Raw genomic sequence first — 16,172 nt, 5'->3', positions numbered from 1 at the left:
TCAGCAGTGACCAGACGAGTTTGGTGGCATCGTCATCAGGCAACAATCCAACACTACACACCGTCCCTCCTGCCCTGAAAGACTGTTACAAGAGATGGAGCCTGACATCATGGACTGAATGAATTCAGCAGCTTTATAGGGATATATGTCTTTGTGTGGGGGTGTATATATATATGTATATATGAGACAAAAGCAATGGTGTATTGAAAAATGTGGGATCTGTGCATGACATGAATGGTATGGAATAAGGGGTGGATACTGTCCTGGGTTCAGCTACAGCAGTCATTTTTTCTCCTTCTTAGTAGCTGGTGCAGTGCTGTGTTTTTAACTTTCAGTCTGGGAACAATGCTGATAACACCGATGTTTTTAGCTGTTGCTCAGTAATGTTTACTCTGACCAAGGACTTTCTCAGTCTCATGCTCTGCCAGGGAGGAGGGGAAGCCAGGAGGAAGCAGAGACAGGACACCTGACCCAAACTGGCCAAAGGGGTATTCCATACCACAGCACGTCATGCCCAGTATATAAACTGGGGGGAGTTACCCGGAAGGCCCAGATCACTGCTTGGGTCGGGCTGGGTGTCGGTCGGTGGGTGGTGAGCAATTGTATCCTCTCCCCTTGTTATTTCCCTTATCATTATTATTGGTAGCAGCAGTGGTTTGTATTGTACCTTAGTTACTGAAGTGCTGTTATCTCAACCCGTGGGAGTTACATTTCTCCAATTCTCCTCCCCATCCCTCTGGGAGTGGGAAGAGGAAAAAGTGGGGGAGTGAGCAGCGGCTGCGTGGTTCCGAGTTACTGGCTGGGCTTAAACCCTGACAACAGCAAAACTGATTCGGCACATATCTGAAATAATTTCAGTTGTCCATGAACAGCTAGTCAGTTTCACTCTGAAGCTGGTATCAGAAGTAAAATCCTACTGTGCAGGAGGTCTGCTCTTCTCAGTTTCTTCTATAGCTGCTGGTGCCAGTTGACAGCAGTTGGGGAAGACTGAGTCCTGGTTTGCTTGTCCCAGGTTAATGCCTTTCACATTAGTAACATCTGTTTTACTTGAGCTTGATGATAACCTCCAAACTGGTAGCTGTAACATGTGGCTCATGTGCTCTAGCTCCTCAAAAGCACACTATTAAAAAAAGTACTACTGTGGGTTCTTTTTCAGGGTTTTAAATTTATGTCCTTATTACAGGCTCTAGTCAACAATCCGAAAATAGAAGTTGTAGATGGGAAGTATGCTTTCAAACCCAAGTACAACTTGAAAGATAAAAAGGCTCTGCTCAGGCTCTTGGACAAGCATGACCAGCGAGGGCTGGGAGGAATCCTTCTGGAAGATATCGAGGAAGGGCTACCCAATGCACAGAAAGCTATAAAGGTGAGTAGCATGTGTCTGCGATGTAGCGAACCCATTCCAGTTAGCTCCTCAAAGAGGAGGTAGATGCTAAGAGGGAATTTCCTCATGAGTTGTTTCTGTTCATTTTACAACTCAAAAGCTATTTCAGAAGATCTAATATTGTAGCTTTTGCTGTATTTCATCCTTTACGTTCATATGTGGCCTGATCTCAGCACAGCTGTCAAAGCTCTTTCTCATAAAAGACTTCTTGATTCCCCCATGTTCCAACTGTAGGCATTTAGTTTTGCTTTTATACCTTGATCTCAGTCCTCTGTGTCTCATCTTTGATTTATTAATGTACGTACCACCTGTGTCCACTTTAGATGCTTTTCACTGCCAGTTACTTTGCTGCTTCTCTAGTTTGTTATGCTTTTTGTAGCACAGCATCTGGGCCCATCGTTCAAGTTGGAATCTTTATTCTTGGAAACAAAGTGATTTTGTGTTTTTCTTTTGCATTTGTTTTCAAGGCTTTAGGGGACCAAATAATTTTTGTTAATCGCCCTGATAAGAAGAAAATTCTTTTCTACAATGACAAGAGCTGTCAGTTCACTGTGGACGAAGGTAGGTGTTCGTTTACATTCATTTCCATGATGGTTGATTCGAATTCATCTCAAACACCTGTATGTATAAGCAGTCTTCAGGTATGGTGGTCTTTTAAGGTGGTGATGAAATAAATATATCCAGCTGTCAGGTGGATGGTTTATATTAACACAAGGCTAACCAGACTAGCGAGTGACTTCAGGGGTAATATCCTCTGGTTTATAATGGATATATTGAAACATGGCACCAGGAATCCAACAGTTGTCTTCAAGTGCAGAAGAGACAAGAAAAAATAACCTGATAGTGATCTGCCTTATACAGCATCTAAGGTTTTGCTGTGTAAAGGGCAGCCAAAAAACCCCAAAAGAATGGCTTTTGGGTGCAAGTTTGTTTTGTTTTTCTTCCAGTTTATTAATCATGTGCCTTTTATTAGTGAATGCAATGAGAAGCTACACTTAAAGCAGAAGGGGGAAGCAAACAGGGAGGAGATGTGACCAGAAGTCCTGAGAAGGGGTAGTTATCAACTGGTAGGAGAGCACAGATGTGCGGTACTGCTGCTGCCTATAGCTGGAGTGGATTTGGGACTTCAGAAGTCTACTGTGTGTCTTCTGTCTAATAATGGTAACATCATCTGGTGCAGTGCATCCATTTAAGCACAGAAATTAATTACCAAAATTGAGGTGTGTTCCAATAATGACATTTACGCCAACATCAAATGCCTGTAAAAACAGAAAGGAGAAGGCAATCTGTGTCAGAAGATCTTACTCTGAATGACTAAATGGTACTGAACACTTCCTGTTGTTAACACAATGTTCTTGTATCATGCCACATAAAGCCATCTTATCATATAATGTTGCATTATGGCTAAAAGGGAAGAGTTTTGATAGAAACTTGAACTGCTCTAATTACGGGACCATAAGACAAAACGTAAAGATCTTTTTTTTTTGGGTAGCTCAGAATCCTTATTCTGAATAGAATTAAGCAACTGGAAATTGTATCATTAACTGTATAAATCCAAGGCTGTTCAGTGTGTTGTATTTTTAGCATACATCTGTGTTTAGGAACAAGCAGTTCAGACTGTTTCTATGAAAGGGGGGAAAGGTTAAAAACAAACAACTCTAAAACCCCTTGAAACAAAATGTTTAAGCCATTTGGCTCAATCTCCAGATGAAGGAAGGCATTTAAGGCTGTAGTGTCTGTAGTGAAGGGGTCACTAGTGTGCAGTTTTTAGTTCAAGGTAGCTTTGCTGTCTTTCATCCGCAGGTGGCAGCATGTTCCATTTAAGCAGAAAGTGATTTTTTTTTTAATTATTATTCTGTTACTGCTGGCTTTGGTTTTTTTCATGCAGATGATGATGCTTTGTTTTGAGAGGGGGCAAGAATACTTTCTCTTTTGTGAATTTTGTGATCAGCCTGCATATGCTACAACTCTTAAAACATCCCTAGTGGGTTTACTCACTTACTGCAGCTGGAGCAGGTCCTTTTTCCAACTGAGTTATCCTGTGAGGAAGAAAACCCATCCTTCCTGAGCAGTTTTGCTTCTGATTCTCTCCAGAGCACCAGAAGCACATCTCTTAGGGAGTCACTGGCAGAATTGTCTGCGTACAGGATGAGTTGTGACACATTTCTGTGTTAGCAGTGCTATTTCAGCTCATTATCTCCAGTAACATTAAAATGAAGTTTTTATAAAACTGCAAAATAAGCTTTGAAGTGTTGTCAGACTCTTTGATCTTAGCAGCTGATGACAGTTCAAAATATGTTTCTAGTTTAATGTTTATCCTTAGAAATAAGGGCTCTACGCTGCTTGGTGCATGATTTTCTGAGATGACACCCTCTAGTTTTGAACATATGTTGTCAGGGATTAGTATCCTTTAAGTTAGGCATCCTTTCCCATAGCTGTCTGAGCTCCATAAGCAGAGAATGAAGAGCTGCGAGGGTAATGTGGAGCTTGCTGTCTGAAGTAGTGCTTGCTGGCAGTGCCCACCTCTGCCCTGGCTACAGTTGTTTTGATGGCTGAACAAGCTTTTCTTTCTCCCCTTTTACAAGTAAATCTGAATGTACTGCAGCAGTGGTGCAGTACCTATGTATCAAGATCTTAAGGGTAGCAGAGGAGGTTTTTGCAGTAAGGAGCAGCTTTTGTTCTTCCTTTTATGTGATTAGCCAACGAAGGTTCAGATTGTATGTGTTCCTTCTTGACTTCCTGACTAATTAATCTTCTGTCAGTAGTGGGTAGCTGAAAGTGTTTATAAAAGCCAGGGTAGATTTCAGGTGCTTTCAGCCAAGTAAAGCACTGCCTTTTTGTGCTGAGGCTCAGCACTTAGCATGTGAACAAAGCTTTCACCCCATGCAGGGTGAATGCTGGAAGGCCAGTCTGATTGCTTAACTGTGAGAGATGGTATCTTTCACATCTGAATGTAATATAGGAAGTGTTTTAATGCCTAGAAATTCGGATACTTAATTATGCATGTTTTTAATATTCTTCCTGAGCACCTTTGAGGAGATTTAAAGACTGGCTAAAGCATTTTAAATTTAACAGTGTAAAAATTACTCGGAATTAGTGATGGCTTTGAATTCCAAGGTGATGCAGGAGCAGCACAAACCTAACATTGAGCACCTTTTCCTTCTGGTATAAATCTAGTACTGTGTTCTCTGGGACTGTTAGGAAGCAGGACTCCATCTTCCCCAATACTGAGTTATTTCTTCCCTTCTTCCCTGTTGCTGTCTGTTCTTGTCCTGTGCTCAGATTCTGGCTCAGCTCAGGTATGTTACAGCAGTTCATCTCCAGAAGCCATTCTAACCTTTTTGCAGGAGTAGGTGAGGCAGTCAGAAGTGCAGTATAAGACATGCTGAAGTCACCATGCAGCCATTTACCCATGACTTTGTTCCCCAAGTGTTATCATTTATAGAAAGGGAACATACTAGGGTGTAATCACTCGGGGAATGTCAGCACAAATTGGTTTTGTACATGAGGCACCTCTTGATAGAGTAAAGTTGAGGTAACTGCATTCTTACCCCTTGGGTGTTTTGGAGAGAGAAGGTGTTTGCAAAACCTTTGCCATGCAGCCCTCAGCTTTGCTGTGTGTTGGTTACTGCTAGTCAAAGCTCATTGTTTTAAGCCTGTGCATGCAGCCATCCCCATGCTGGAGATGTTAGCAAATACCTAAACTGGCCTTTCAGTCACCTCATGGTTCATTTCCTCCTCTCATTACTTGAAAGACCAGAAGTTAGCTATCTGGAGGAGCCAAGGGAGCAGCTTGTGAGTAGTGTTGATTCTGTCAAGCCTTAGAGTTAAAATATTACAGTGGCCAAATTGCAAGATACTGCATATAGGATTTGGTCATAGTGCAGGCAAGACATGGAGCACCTGCCTCGGGTACCAGGATCACAACTTTCTGCCTCTTCTGGGGGAGATCTGCATTGGCATCAGGACTTAAAAGCTCTGCTGAAAATATATGTATTTCCTTGAGGGTTTACAGCACTGTGCTGCTTTGGCCATAAATTCTTTGGAAATTTCTCCCCAGGGGATTTTTCTGGGCTCTGTCTTGTCATAGCAGCCCAGGCGGTGGGAGAAATTGTCAGCTTGTCTGAACGCAGCCTGCTGCAGTCAGGTGTAGCCTTACTGTCTTGACTGCTGGGCAGGGTTTTTTTCTTCTACAGCTATTATGCACTTGTTCTGGCTGATCTCTCAAATAGTTTAGTGTCTCTGATAAAAGAGTATTTTGCTGTGCTCTGATGGTATAAAGATCACCTAGCTGTTGACAGGACAGTGAGAAGGAAAATTGAATGTGCTCTGTAATCTAAATGGTTACATGCATTGCAGGAATTTGTGCATCTGAACCTGTTCTCTGTGACTGGCTAAAACAGGGCAGCATGTGGTGATCTTTCTGCTCCAGCATTCCCTTTCCTACTCCTCACAGCAATACTGAAGTCCCTGTGCCTGTCCACAGAGACAAGAAAGACATTGTAAAAAAGGGATCTGGTATATTGAAACCATCTCTAAGAACTGCCTTCTGTCACTGTTGTCTGCTTTTCAGACACATCATCTCCTTGCAACATTTTTCTTTCTGCTTCTCTGCTCTCCAGAGATAGGCCAGCCTGACACATCCTCCTGTCTGGCCAACTATAAGCATGGATGCTGCTCTAGAGGTGGTGGAGCACAGCGATCGTGTTGAGTGCCATTTCCTCCCCCTGGCCCCTTTCGTGAAGTGCTGCCTTTAATAAGTGGTGACCCCATTTGCTTGGAGCCACACAGCCAGGGTGACAGCACTTCAGATTCTCATCAAAGAAGTTGGAGAAATCTCTTTCCTATCTTGGGTCAAGGGTTTGAATTTTGAGGTGCAGAAATAGCGCAGCTACAAGTGCAGAGTGTTGGTTCTGAGAGCTGTAGGTATTGCCAGCTTTTCCCATAGGTTCTCCTGTTTCAGAGAGAGTGTTGCAATAATTCAGATAGCATATTCCCAAGGTCTAAACTTTCACTAGCTGATAGGGGCATAGTCCTTGGAGACTCCTGAATAACTCTGGCAGGTAATGTGGCAATGGTTCGGTGCCAGCCAGCCAGCTGCTCTCTTTCTTCAGTTCTTGCATTTAGTTCAGTGTCTGGTGTTACACCAAGTCGGTTTTGTGATGAGATGATAGATGAATCTCCTTTTCCCTTTCGATGGTACCCTGAATGCAAACAGCTGGTATGCACAGCCATCAGAAGGGTGGCAGCTCCGTTGCTTCTCCACCTTTATCCTCTGCTTTTAATCCTGGACCAATCCTTTAACACAGAGTATTCTGGGGGGGATGACTGTTTTGTTGTGACTTCCCCCCCTTTCCTAGTCAATAACACATTTTAATGCCTTAGATGGAGCTTCAGCGTGGGGAGAAGGTTCTTCTGCAGTTAACACAGTCAAGGCAATAGTGTTGAAAGCAGACTGATTTATGAAGGAATTTTTACATGGGAGTTGCAGAATACTGCAGAGTGACTCTGGTTGGACTAATTAGTGGATTAAATTATCTGTGTGTAAAGTCCATTTTAGCATTGCGGTTTTGATTCTTGGTGGCTTAGATTTGTATTTCTTGGCCAAGTTTAAAAGTTGAATGAGAAGCTATAATGATGGTTTAACCGCTGCATTACAAGAAATGCAAACTGCTGTGGTTAGATATAAACCATGATCTGCACTCCTCTGCATGCTGATCCTTGAAGAGCTGACCATTTATTTTCTAGTGTTTAATTTTTCACTTCTGTTCCCCAGAAGAATGTAGACCAGTTTAACCTTAAGCAGCTATCCTCAGCCTCCTTTTTTTTTGCACTGGGACATACTTGTCCATATATCATAAATTCTAATAAGTAGAAATAACATCTGTGTTTGTAGCAGATCATTATGAATAAAGGGATGCTGTCATGTGAAAGTTCAGACTTATCATGTCTCTCCTCTGCCATCACCTTGTGTTTACATACCTGTCATGCATCTTGGAGGACTGACCTGCAGCTCTTTAGCTCCCATTGGAGTCATTCTGTACAGAGCCAAAGGCAGAACAGCACAACACAGCGTTAAAGCATCTCTAACTGGAATCTGTTTAGTCATGCATTTATGTGCAGCCTTGTCACTTTATGTGTGAACTGCAGACACACGATTGGAAATACAGTTACTTGCAACGTGCAATACTGATTCATCTTTCCAAGCACCTCTAGGGTCTCAGCTTGGGTGTTGCGGACAGGGAGGGGGGCATGAATAGAAAGAAAATAGCTTGAAAGAGCATGTTCTGCTCAGTCAGGAGGGTGCAATAGGAACCTTGCACAGGCTTCTGCTGTTAAGTCTTGATTTGAGGGCTCATCCCTAAGAAATCTCTCTCTTGCATGTTCAGCTTTGATCACAGCACAAGCTTCTCCACCTGCTGCAATGGGATTAGGTGAGAGATGATGTGTGATAGCAGGCATTGCGAGCTATGCCAAAAGCCTGGAATCACACTCAAAATGGATGAGCAGATGGAGAATGTCTTGACTACAGTGTCAGTCCTTGCATTATCTGAAAGCTGGTGGTCTCAGTGATCCTGCTGTGCTGTATGAAAACGTATGTGCTCGTATGAAAAACGGGCTGAGCGCTACCTCCATGTAATCAAAAGTGGTGTTTTGACAGGATTTGGTTCTCTTCAAAAACACTGTATTACCTAAAATGAACATTGTTGTTCTTCACAGGTGAAATTCCTGTTTCCTGGAAAGCTTGAACAGCCCCTTACTGTTGATAGTGGGAAGAAAAGAAAGACCCAAGACTTAAAGCACATTTTTCATAGAAAAACGAGGCATTAGGAAGGGAATTGGTCCAAGTGCAGGAACCAAGTCTGTTACGTACACCTTTTGTACGGTGTCATCCTGTTGCAGTGTGTCTAGAGCCAGTGTATCTGTGTCAGACAGTTGTTTCATTGCCTGCTGTGTTGGACAGCTTCTTAAGCATGCAGAAGTTGTGGTTGTTTTGACAACTGTATACTAAATTTATCTGGAAATAAAGGGGAAAAATGTAGTGTTGCGTTGCTATGTGTGCCTCGTGTTTTATTTATAGTTTGTTAGCCAAACATGCTGACAGGATATATCGAACTTACTGCCTGGGGAATGAAGGGGAGGTAGGATTGTACCAGCCGCTGCCTGGAGAAGGCATTCCAGAGGCTCTGCGGAACTTTAACGTGAGGCAGAAAGTGTGCAGGCAGGTGGCAGCTGCTCTAATTAAGACTTACTGTCTCTCTGTTTTTTTCCTGCTGCTGTGGCTTTTAAGGTATCTCTCTTCTTAACACCAGAGGAATGTCAGTAATTTGTTACCCGTACAGCACAGTATGTATTATATTACAGTGATAAACGAACTTAAACCCATTGAAGCAAATGTCTTGAATCTTCAGTAAATTGGACTATGAGATGTTAAGTCTCCCAAGGCAATGGCAGCTGAAGATGTGTAAATGGAGTTGCCGTTTATGGTTAGTTATTATCCTTCACCAAGATCTTTTGAACCAAGGCTTATAAAGTGCATGGACAGTCTACACAGCTACAGAGGTGCTAGGCAAAAAAAAGAGAGACTCCATAGCAAATTCACATTAAAAGCACATGTTGCCTGTGGGTGCTCTGGGTCAGGATATAAAACGGGGGTTTCTTTGGTGTTTCAGAATTTCAGAAGCTGTGGAGGAGCATTCCTGTGGATTCTATGGATGAGGAGAAGATTGAAGAGTATCTGAAACGACAGGGTATTTCTTCCATGCAAGAAACTGGACCAAAGAAAATAGTAAGAGATACAAATTGCAAATCTTTCTAGGGGATTCCCACTTCCTGACCCCGCAGTGTTAATTCCAAAAGATAATGATAAGCCTATGCACGGCTGCTTTATGTAGCTCAGGGAAGTGTGACACGTTTTAAGAAGTTGCAAATAACAATGCTATAGCCAGCAGTCAGTGGTTTTACAACTTCTTTGAGCCAGTGTAATAATCTAAGCAGGATCAAGAAGAGGGCAAATGCCAGAAATCCCTGTGAGCTCCAAAGTGGAAGCTTCTGTTTGAAGCTCTACAATACATTAGGAGTAGAAGAACCGTTACTTTTTGGGGGGAAGGGTTGGGGTTTTGTGACTTTCTTCTCTGCTAAATAGTTTTGACGTCCTAATGGGAACCCCGTAATATGCCTCCCACCACACACATGCTGTTCTCCAAACTGGGAGCAATATGCTCCCAGTGTTTTACTGGGAGGCCAAAATGGCTGCAAGCTCTCAAAAAATACTTTCTTCCCGGCTTCAAGCAATTCGTTTTTTAACATTTGTTTGATGTCATACATCATGTCTTTTCTGCACTTGGCTTCAAACTGTCCTTTCCCTTCCACACAGGACTTGTTCCTGGTTTCTGCTGTTTGCTACATTAGATGCTTTAATGCCTCTCACCATGTAGACACTCCTGACTTCCTTATATGCTGAATGTGTCTTTAAGCATGTAATTGTGGATAGAATGATGGGGCATGTACCTGCTTCTGTAGTTGCATGAGAGTGTTTGGAAGCTTCACTTAAAAATGCCAGCTTTACTACTGCGCATGGGATACAGAGACTGCTCTGTCCCCATCTTCCTGCCTGGATTTGAGTTGAATACTGTTGCTTCTTGCCAGAAAAAGAAAGCACCTTCCCTGCCTTCCAACCCCTGGTTCAGGCAGGGCTCTTCTTTACTGAAGTGATGACTAGCACAGTGTCACACATCACATCAGATGTTGCAGCTGGAGGGCAGGTCTTTTGACTGCTGTTTATTTCTTCTTGCAGGCTCCTATTCAGAGGAGGAAGAAACCCGCTTCTCAGAAGAAACGCCGGTTTAAGAGTCACAATGACCACTTGGCTGGAGTATTAAAAGATTACTCTGATGTAGTTCCTGGCAAACAGTGACCAGTTGAAATCTGGAGCAAACATACATTTTTAATATATCAGGATTTTGCCACTTGGGTTCAGTGTCTGCTTCCAGAAAGACTGACTGTATATAGTAATGTGATGTGTTTCCCCCATCCCAACAACTGCCCAGGTGAAACAGGTCAGTTTAAGAGCAAGTATGAACAACTAAGTTTAGAGTTTAATTAGCTAATGGAAAAAGTATCTTTAAGTGAGAGATTCTCACTAGTTGCCTCTTGGCATAGTGATAAATGGTGCTCAGCATGTAATGCAGAAGTTCCTGTTCAATGCTTAACTCTGCTTTTACATTGCTTAATGGGTATTTACTTGGAATTACTTACAAGGGGCTTTCTAGTAGAATTGAATACAATGTTTGTTTTACCTATTTCAGGAAAACCTTTTCCTAGAATCACTTCAGGCAAGTTTCTTCATAGTCAAATACACCCTCAGTTTGTAGGCTCCTTTCTTGCCATGAGACTGAGCTTTATTGAGAATAGGTGATATCTGAGGCTCAAACTCAGAAAAAAACCAACCCTCTCCCGAAGTCCCAGCAGGCTGCAGGATGGCAATGCAGCTGCAGCTTCGTAATGCTAATCAGAAATTGCCTTTGGTGATTTGTCAGCATTGCAGGGGATGCACATGTGTTGCACAGTTCTACTCTATGGACAGGAGGGAAATAAAATGACAGTGTAATGCTGAAGCAGGTTTTTTTGTTGTTTTTCAGTAATAAACTTAATGCTGGTTTCCAGTTTTCCATCCTTAAAGAATGAGAGAATCAACATCTTTTGTGCTTGTTGCATTTTCCTTTTCAAGGAAGTGAAGGAATCTTTGCTGTATTTTTATCTTCTCGATGACTTACTGTTCTGGGCTGACCCTGTCATCTTTCTATCATTTGTGGTTGGGGAGAGGGGAGGAACCACCTTAAATGAATGCTCCAGTTGCTTGATGTTCTTGTGCAGTACAGACTAACGTGGAATGTGGCCAAATTATGTCTTCGTGATAACTTATTTTTATGTGCTGAACCAGAGTCAATCAATGCTGTTACTGTTTTCATGGCACTGCAGGAGAGGAGCTGCTTTTCTGCACTTCAGGGTTAGGATCAAAGATAAAACAGGTGACTGTGATACTCCACCAGCAGCAGATTGCTGCTTTCTTGCACATGAGCTGGTGTTGTGATGTGTCGGGGGCTGAAGCAGAGGCCGTCAGATCTGGACACGTGAACAGATGAAGAATAAGGCTTTGTTGCTGTTGCAATGAACACGTTATGTCTGCCTGGGGAAGCACAGGAGGAGAAATAAGTGTAGCATTTATCCTTCTGATATTGAAGACTGCTCTTTTGAGGAACAGAGTACTTCTGGCATTGCATGTGTCAGCCCTGTATCAACCTTGAAGAGTTCATAAATGCTGGTAGGAGTTTTCTTCTATTTTTTTTCTCCCATGCTTTTTTAATATAAATACATATAAAAAAGCATGCTGCTCTGGCTGGTGTTGAAACTGGTTTTATTCCCTATATTTTCCAGGTCAGCACAAGCAATTCCTTTTTGAGCTTTTTAGTTTTCCATTACAGCTCTGCTTTAAAGCACCTGCGGCACACTTGCAAACCTGTTCTCTTCTCTGCTGTCATCTTAACTCCAAAACAACAAAAAGTTCTCTTCCATCTGCTGCATTTTTGTGCAGTGGCTTTTTTGGGTTTTTTGATGGTGGTACTCAGACAAAAGCAGAACTCTTTAGTGAGCTCTTAGTCGCCTTTCATACCTTCGGAGTTTTTAGGGGGGGTAACTTCCCAGTCATCCCACTCATCTTACACAGTGTTATCCTTTCTCTGTGACCCAAAGCTTGCAAAGCAGGCCGTAAGGTAGCACCTGCTTTGTTTCTCTGCTCAAGTGGTTAAGATAATAGGGAACTCTGAAGAAAATGCCTGCAGTTATTTTCAAAGATTAAAAATATGTTAGGTCAAAAAAATAGGAAAGGAAGACTGACTATCAGCTCTGTGTGCTGTGCTGGCATTGTCAGGCTCCAGTGTTCAAAGGAACAAAACAGTTCAGTTGAAAGGCTGGTTTAGATGCTTTGTATCACCAGAGGAAGTCTTCTCCAGAGGAAGGCATAATAAGTTTTACAATTTTTTAGGGTACCGTTTCGGATATAGCTGAAGGGAGGCTCACATTGGCCTGTTGGAAGTGTCGTGGGATATAGACAAGCAGTTGTGAAGAAAACAAGCTCAGAAAATAAGCATGAGCTCCTCTCTTTGTGTGGGTTTGAGGAGCTGAGGTTTGTTTCTCTGTTGAAGATGCTCCCAGGGATCCTTATGGGGGTTTCTTCCAAGACCTCTTAAAAATCAGATGGTGCAACTTGAAAACCTCAGACTTTATCAACGGGAGTCTGTTTGCTGAAAGCATTTTAGTACCACTCTAGTCCACTTCAGTCTCCTCACAGCATAGTGTCCAAATCAGGCTTTTTGTTGAAGTTCAGCATAAGAGTTCGCAGCTGTGAAAAACTTAAACCTACTTCATCTTCCTCCAGGGTTTTCTCATGTATTCTGTGTTTGGTAAGATGGTTCTTCTGGTCTCCAAACCCACTGTGCCCTCAGCTCGCTTTCTTTGGCAAAATCCTTCTTCTGTTAGTCTGGCATTGTGAAGGGCTGCTGAGAGGAGTCATGCTCTCTCATGGGGACCATGGGCTTATTACTCCATTTTTCTCTTCATTCCCTGGAAGCATCTGCTGCTAACCAGGAAGATAAGGGGACTTGGGCTGCCCTTGGCTAAGGTAGAATGTAGAATAGAGTATTTCCGTTGGAAGGGGACCTACAGTGATCATCTAGTCCATGGCAGGCACTTCTGTCTCATGCGTTTCAGGAAGGTTCTTTGGTAAACCCATCTCAGTGCAGTCTTTACCTGTCCCTATGAGATGAGTTCTTCCCTCTTCTACTCTCCTGAGGCTCCTCAAGTGATGCATGTCCTGTCCAGCCAAGGACATTATATCTGAGCTGTCTACACCATCCTTTTGCTTGCACAGTCGCACCTTGAGTCTGTGGCTGTGAAGACACTATCTGCAGCAGTCACTGGAGCAGAGAACTCAGCTCTTTTGAGGTCTGCAAGCAGCCAGGGACATACGCTGCGTCCTGTGTCCCCCTCAGTATTACACTAGTTCATCTTGCTGGGAGGGAGGTGTGCCTCAAAATAAAAGCACTGTTGTTTTTTTTAAGGTGCAAGTTGAATGGCCTGGGTGTGTCACAGCTCTACTGATTTCTCTCCTAAAAGTTGCTCTAACTGAAGAGTTATTCAACCTCTTCCTCCTGTTCTGATGATCATTCTGGAAGGGGATGGAAAACAGCAGGATTTTGTATGCTTGAATGAGAAAACTGACATAAGGTGGTGTGTACCAGCGCTAATCTATAATTCATCATGATCATTGAAGGCTTTTAGAGAGCAGAGTAGAGAGAGGCAAGGGAGTCCTGACAAATGGTATAAAGACACCGCACATGGATGTAGCCAGTGAGGGCTGTCACTTCTGATGAGCATGGGCAGGCGGTGCAGGGCCATGGGGGAGAGCTGGGCTCCTGGTACCTGCTGACGAGGAGGGGCTACATTTGCAGATGACTAGAAGCAACTTGGTACTGACATCTCATTATTTCCAGCTTTATTGCTTGCTTTCTGGTCGCTGCTAATGTACCAGGCCCAAATTCCTTTGTGGGTTACAGCCTTGGGGGCCTCTGGCAGATACTGCATCTGGAGGAGGATGTCTAGGAGGACTGACTGCTTGCTGTTGACTGGTTAAGACCAGCAAGGCCATCAGGGAGAGGACAGCTTGGACCCCAGTCTGCTGGTACTGGCTTTCTGCTGCTGGCAAAGTCATGGATATGGCTGGATCATTGCAGCCTGCTGCTGAGTTGTCAGCAAGAGAGGGATCAGCCTCAAAGCAGCATTCCCAGCTACCTCATGTAGCTGGCATTGCTGCAGCACTGCCCAGCCTGGCTCTAGGGATGCTTACAAAAGGGAGTACTGGGCCAGCATTTTGTGGTAATGCAGAAGGTGGTTTGGGGGCCAAATCTCCTCCCAGAGGAGAGAGGGTCTTCTGCTGTGCTGCTTCTCGGGTCTGGCTTCGTAGGCACATTCCTAACTGTGTCTGTCTTGTTAGTCCTACACAGGCTCTCTGGATGTATCCCTGTAAAGCAGATAAGGAAGAATGGCAGTTCCCCAGATGAGAGGGCTTGTCTGGACACAGTAGGGCTTTCAGCAGGCAGGCAGCTTCTCCCTTGTGCTGGGTATTGCATAGCTGTAGCCGCTCTCTTCCCAACTGAGGAACACGCAGCCTGTGCCACTCTGGCAAGGGCCAGTGGAGCAAGGGAAGCTCTTGGCTCTCTGCTCAGCACTGGGGAGGTTACACTTCAAAACTGTGTCCAGTTTGAGCCTCTCCCCAACTCAAGAGGGATGCTGGGGAGGGTCTATTTGGGGCTTATGGGCTGGTCAGGGCTAGGGACAGAGTCTGGGAGGAGAGTGGGGAGCTGGGACAGCTCAATGTGGTGAAGAGGTGGCTGGGGGCATGTCTAAAGACAAGTACAGCGATGTGAAAGCCAGTTAGAAAGATGATGTGGTCAAACTCTTTTTTGCCAGCCATGCCAGGTGACGTAATAGGGGAACGTGGGAAGTTTGGCTTGGATATTAGGAAAAAAGAAGCTGGTGGGGAGGTGTTTCCATCCATGGAGGTTTCCCGCATCACCAAGACTAGACCAGGCTGCCAAGACCTCATTGGCAGTTCTGTTGCAAAAGAGAGGTTGGATCAGAGGCCTCCTGCAGCCCCTTTTATCGACGTGCTGCTGTGGGTCTGAGCCCCAGTTCCTTGCTGTTAAGAGCAGTTCTTGTTTCTTGCTGGCTTGCTTTTTGCTGCTTCGGTTTGCAAGTGGGTGCAGCAGCCTCTGTGTAACCCGCAGCCCAGGCAAAACCAGCTATGACTCCGAAAACCCATCAGCACAACATGTGGTTGGGACCCACATGTTGGACTCTACCAGCCTTGTGGGTCGGACACAGTGCAGAGTGCAAGCACAGCAGGGGAAAAGGGTGGTTAAAGCAGGAGGCTGTCCTTCCATTAAGTTAATTTTTTGACTATACCTGCACTTCTGGGCTTACATCCAAGGCCTGAAGTACTTGTGTGATTTCCTCCTGCCTCCATCAGTTAAGTTGTGTTCTCTATTCCCTCCTGAGCTAGTTATTAATTATGGAGACTGCAGAGATGAAGTCCAGGCTCTAGTAATGGTTGACTTCCCCGTGTTTTAGAAGCAGCATTTCAGGGATCTGCTAATGCTTTGCTTTTCAAGCTCCACCATCATCTTGGTTTCTAGCCTGAGCGTGGCAGCGAGGCAGACCATGGTGTTTAAATGTTGGCTGAAGCCCGGATCTCCAGGGCACACATCTGTGGCATGCTGCTCTTCTGCCTGGGTTGAAATACCTCTATGATGCAGTTATCCCCATCCTTCCCTGGGTGGTGGGGTTGGCTGCTGCTCTAGCTGCGTGCTTTTCCGTGCACATGGAGCCTTTTCATGCTAGCAAGGAGGACATAGTAGCTTTGCCTGGCAGCGTTTGGGCAACGCAGTGACCCTAGCTGGCTGTTGCCTCTCAATTCCCCCAAACTTTGAGAACTGGGGAGAAAATCCAAGGTGAGTGCTGCACCCTCACCCTAGCTGTCCCCACAAAACTATCTCTTTGCTCTTAGCCACCAGCTTCCCTCCCAGCCTGTGTCTCAGCCTCTAAAGCTGCCTGGCCAAGCCCCAGTGCTATCTCATCTTTCCTTTCCCAGCCTTGTTATTCCTTCCCCCCCTCTCCCAAGGAGGCCCGCAGGAGCCAGTGCTGGGCTGGCTCCTCCTCCCCGCCCCCTCGA

General features: G+C 44.4%; 1 protein-coding gene across 1 annotated transcript; it reads left to right on the top strand.

Annotated features, from left to right (window-relative positions):
- Positions 1–1,183: 1,183 nt before the first annotated feature.
- GTF2E2 (general transcription factor IIE, polypeptide 2, beta 34kDa) lies at positions 1,184–10,642 on the top strand (the record flags this gene model as incomplete). The annotated part of the gene is made up of 4 exons (XM_010019250.1): positions 1,184–1,366; positions 1,852–1,945; positions 9,058–9,173; positions 10,182–10,642. Coding segments are annotated over 4 exons (513 nt in total), but the record flags the coding sequence as incomplete, so codon positions are not given.
- Positions 10,643–16,172: the final 5,530 nt, after the last annotated feature.

Source organism: Nestor notabilis, unplaced genomic scaffold, assembly GCF_000696875.1.
Source record: "Nestor notabilis isolate BGI_N333 unplaced genomic scaffold, ASM69687v1 scaffold25827, whole genome shotgun sequence".
Lineage (NCBI taxonomy): Eukaryota > Metazoa > Chordata > Aves > Psittaciformes > Psittacidae > Nestor > Nestor notabilis.
Note: the sequence above shows the minus strand (reverse complement) of the source record. Positions and strands in the feature narration are given on the sequence as shown.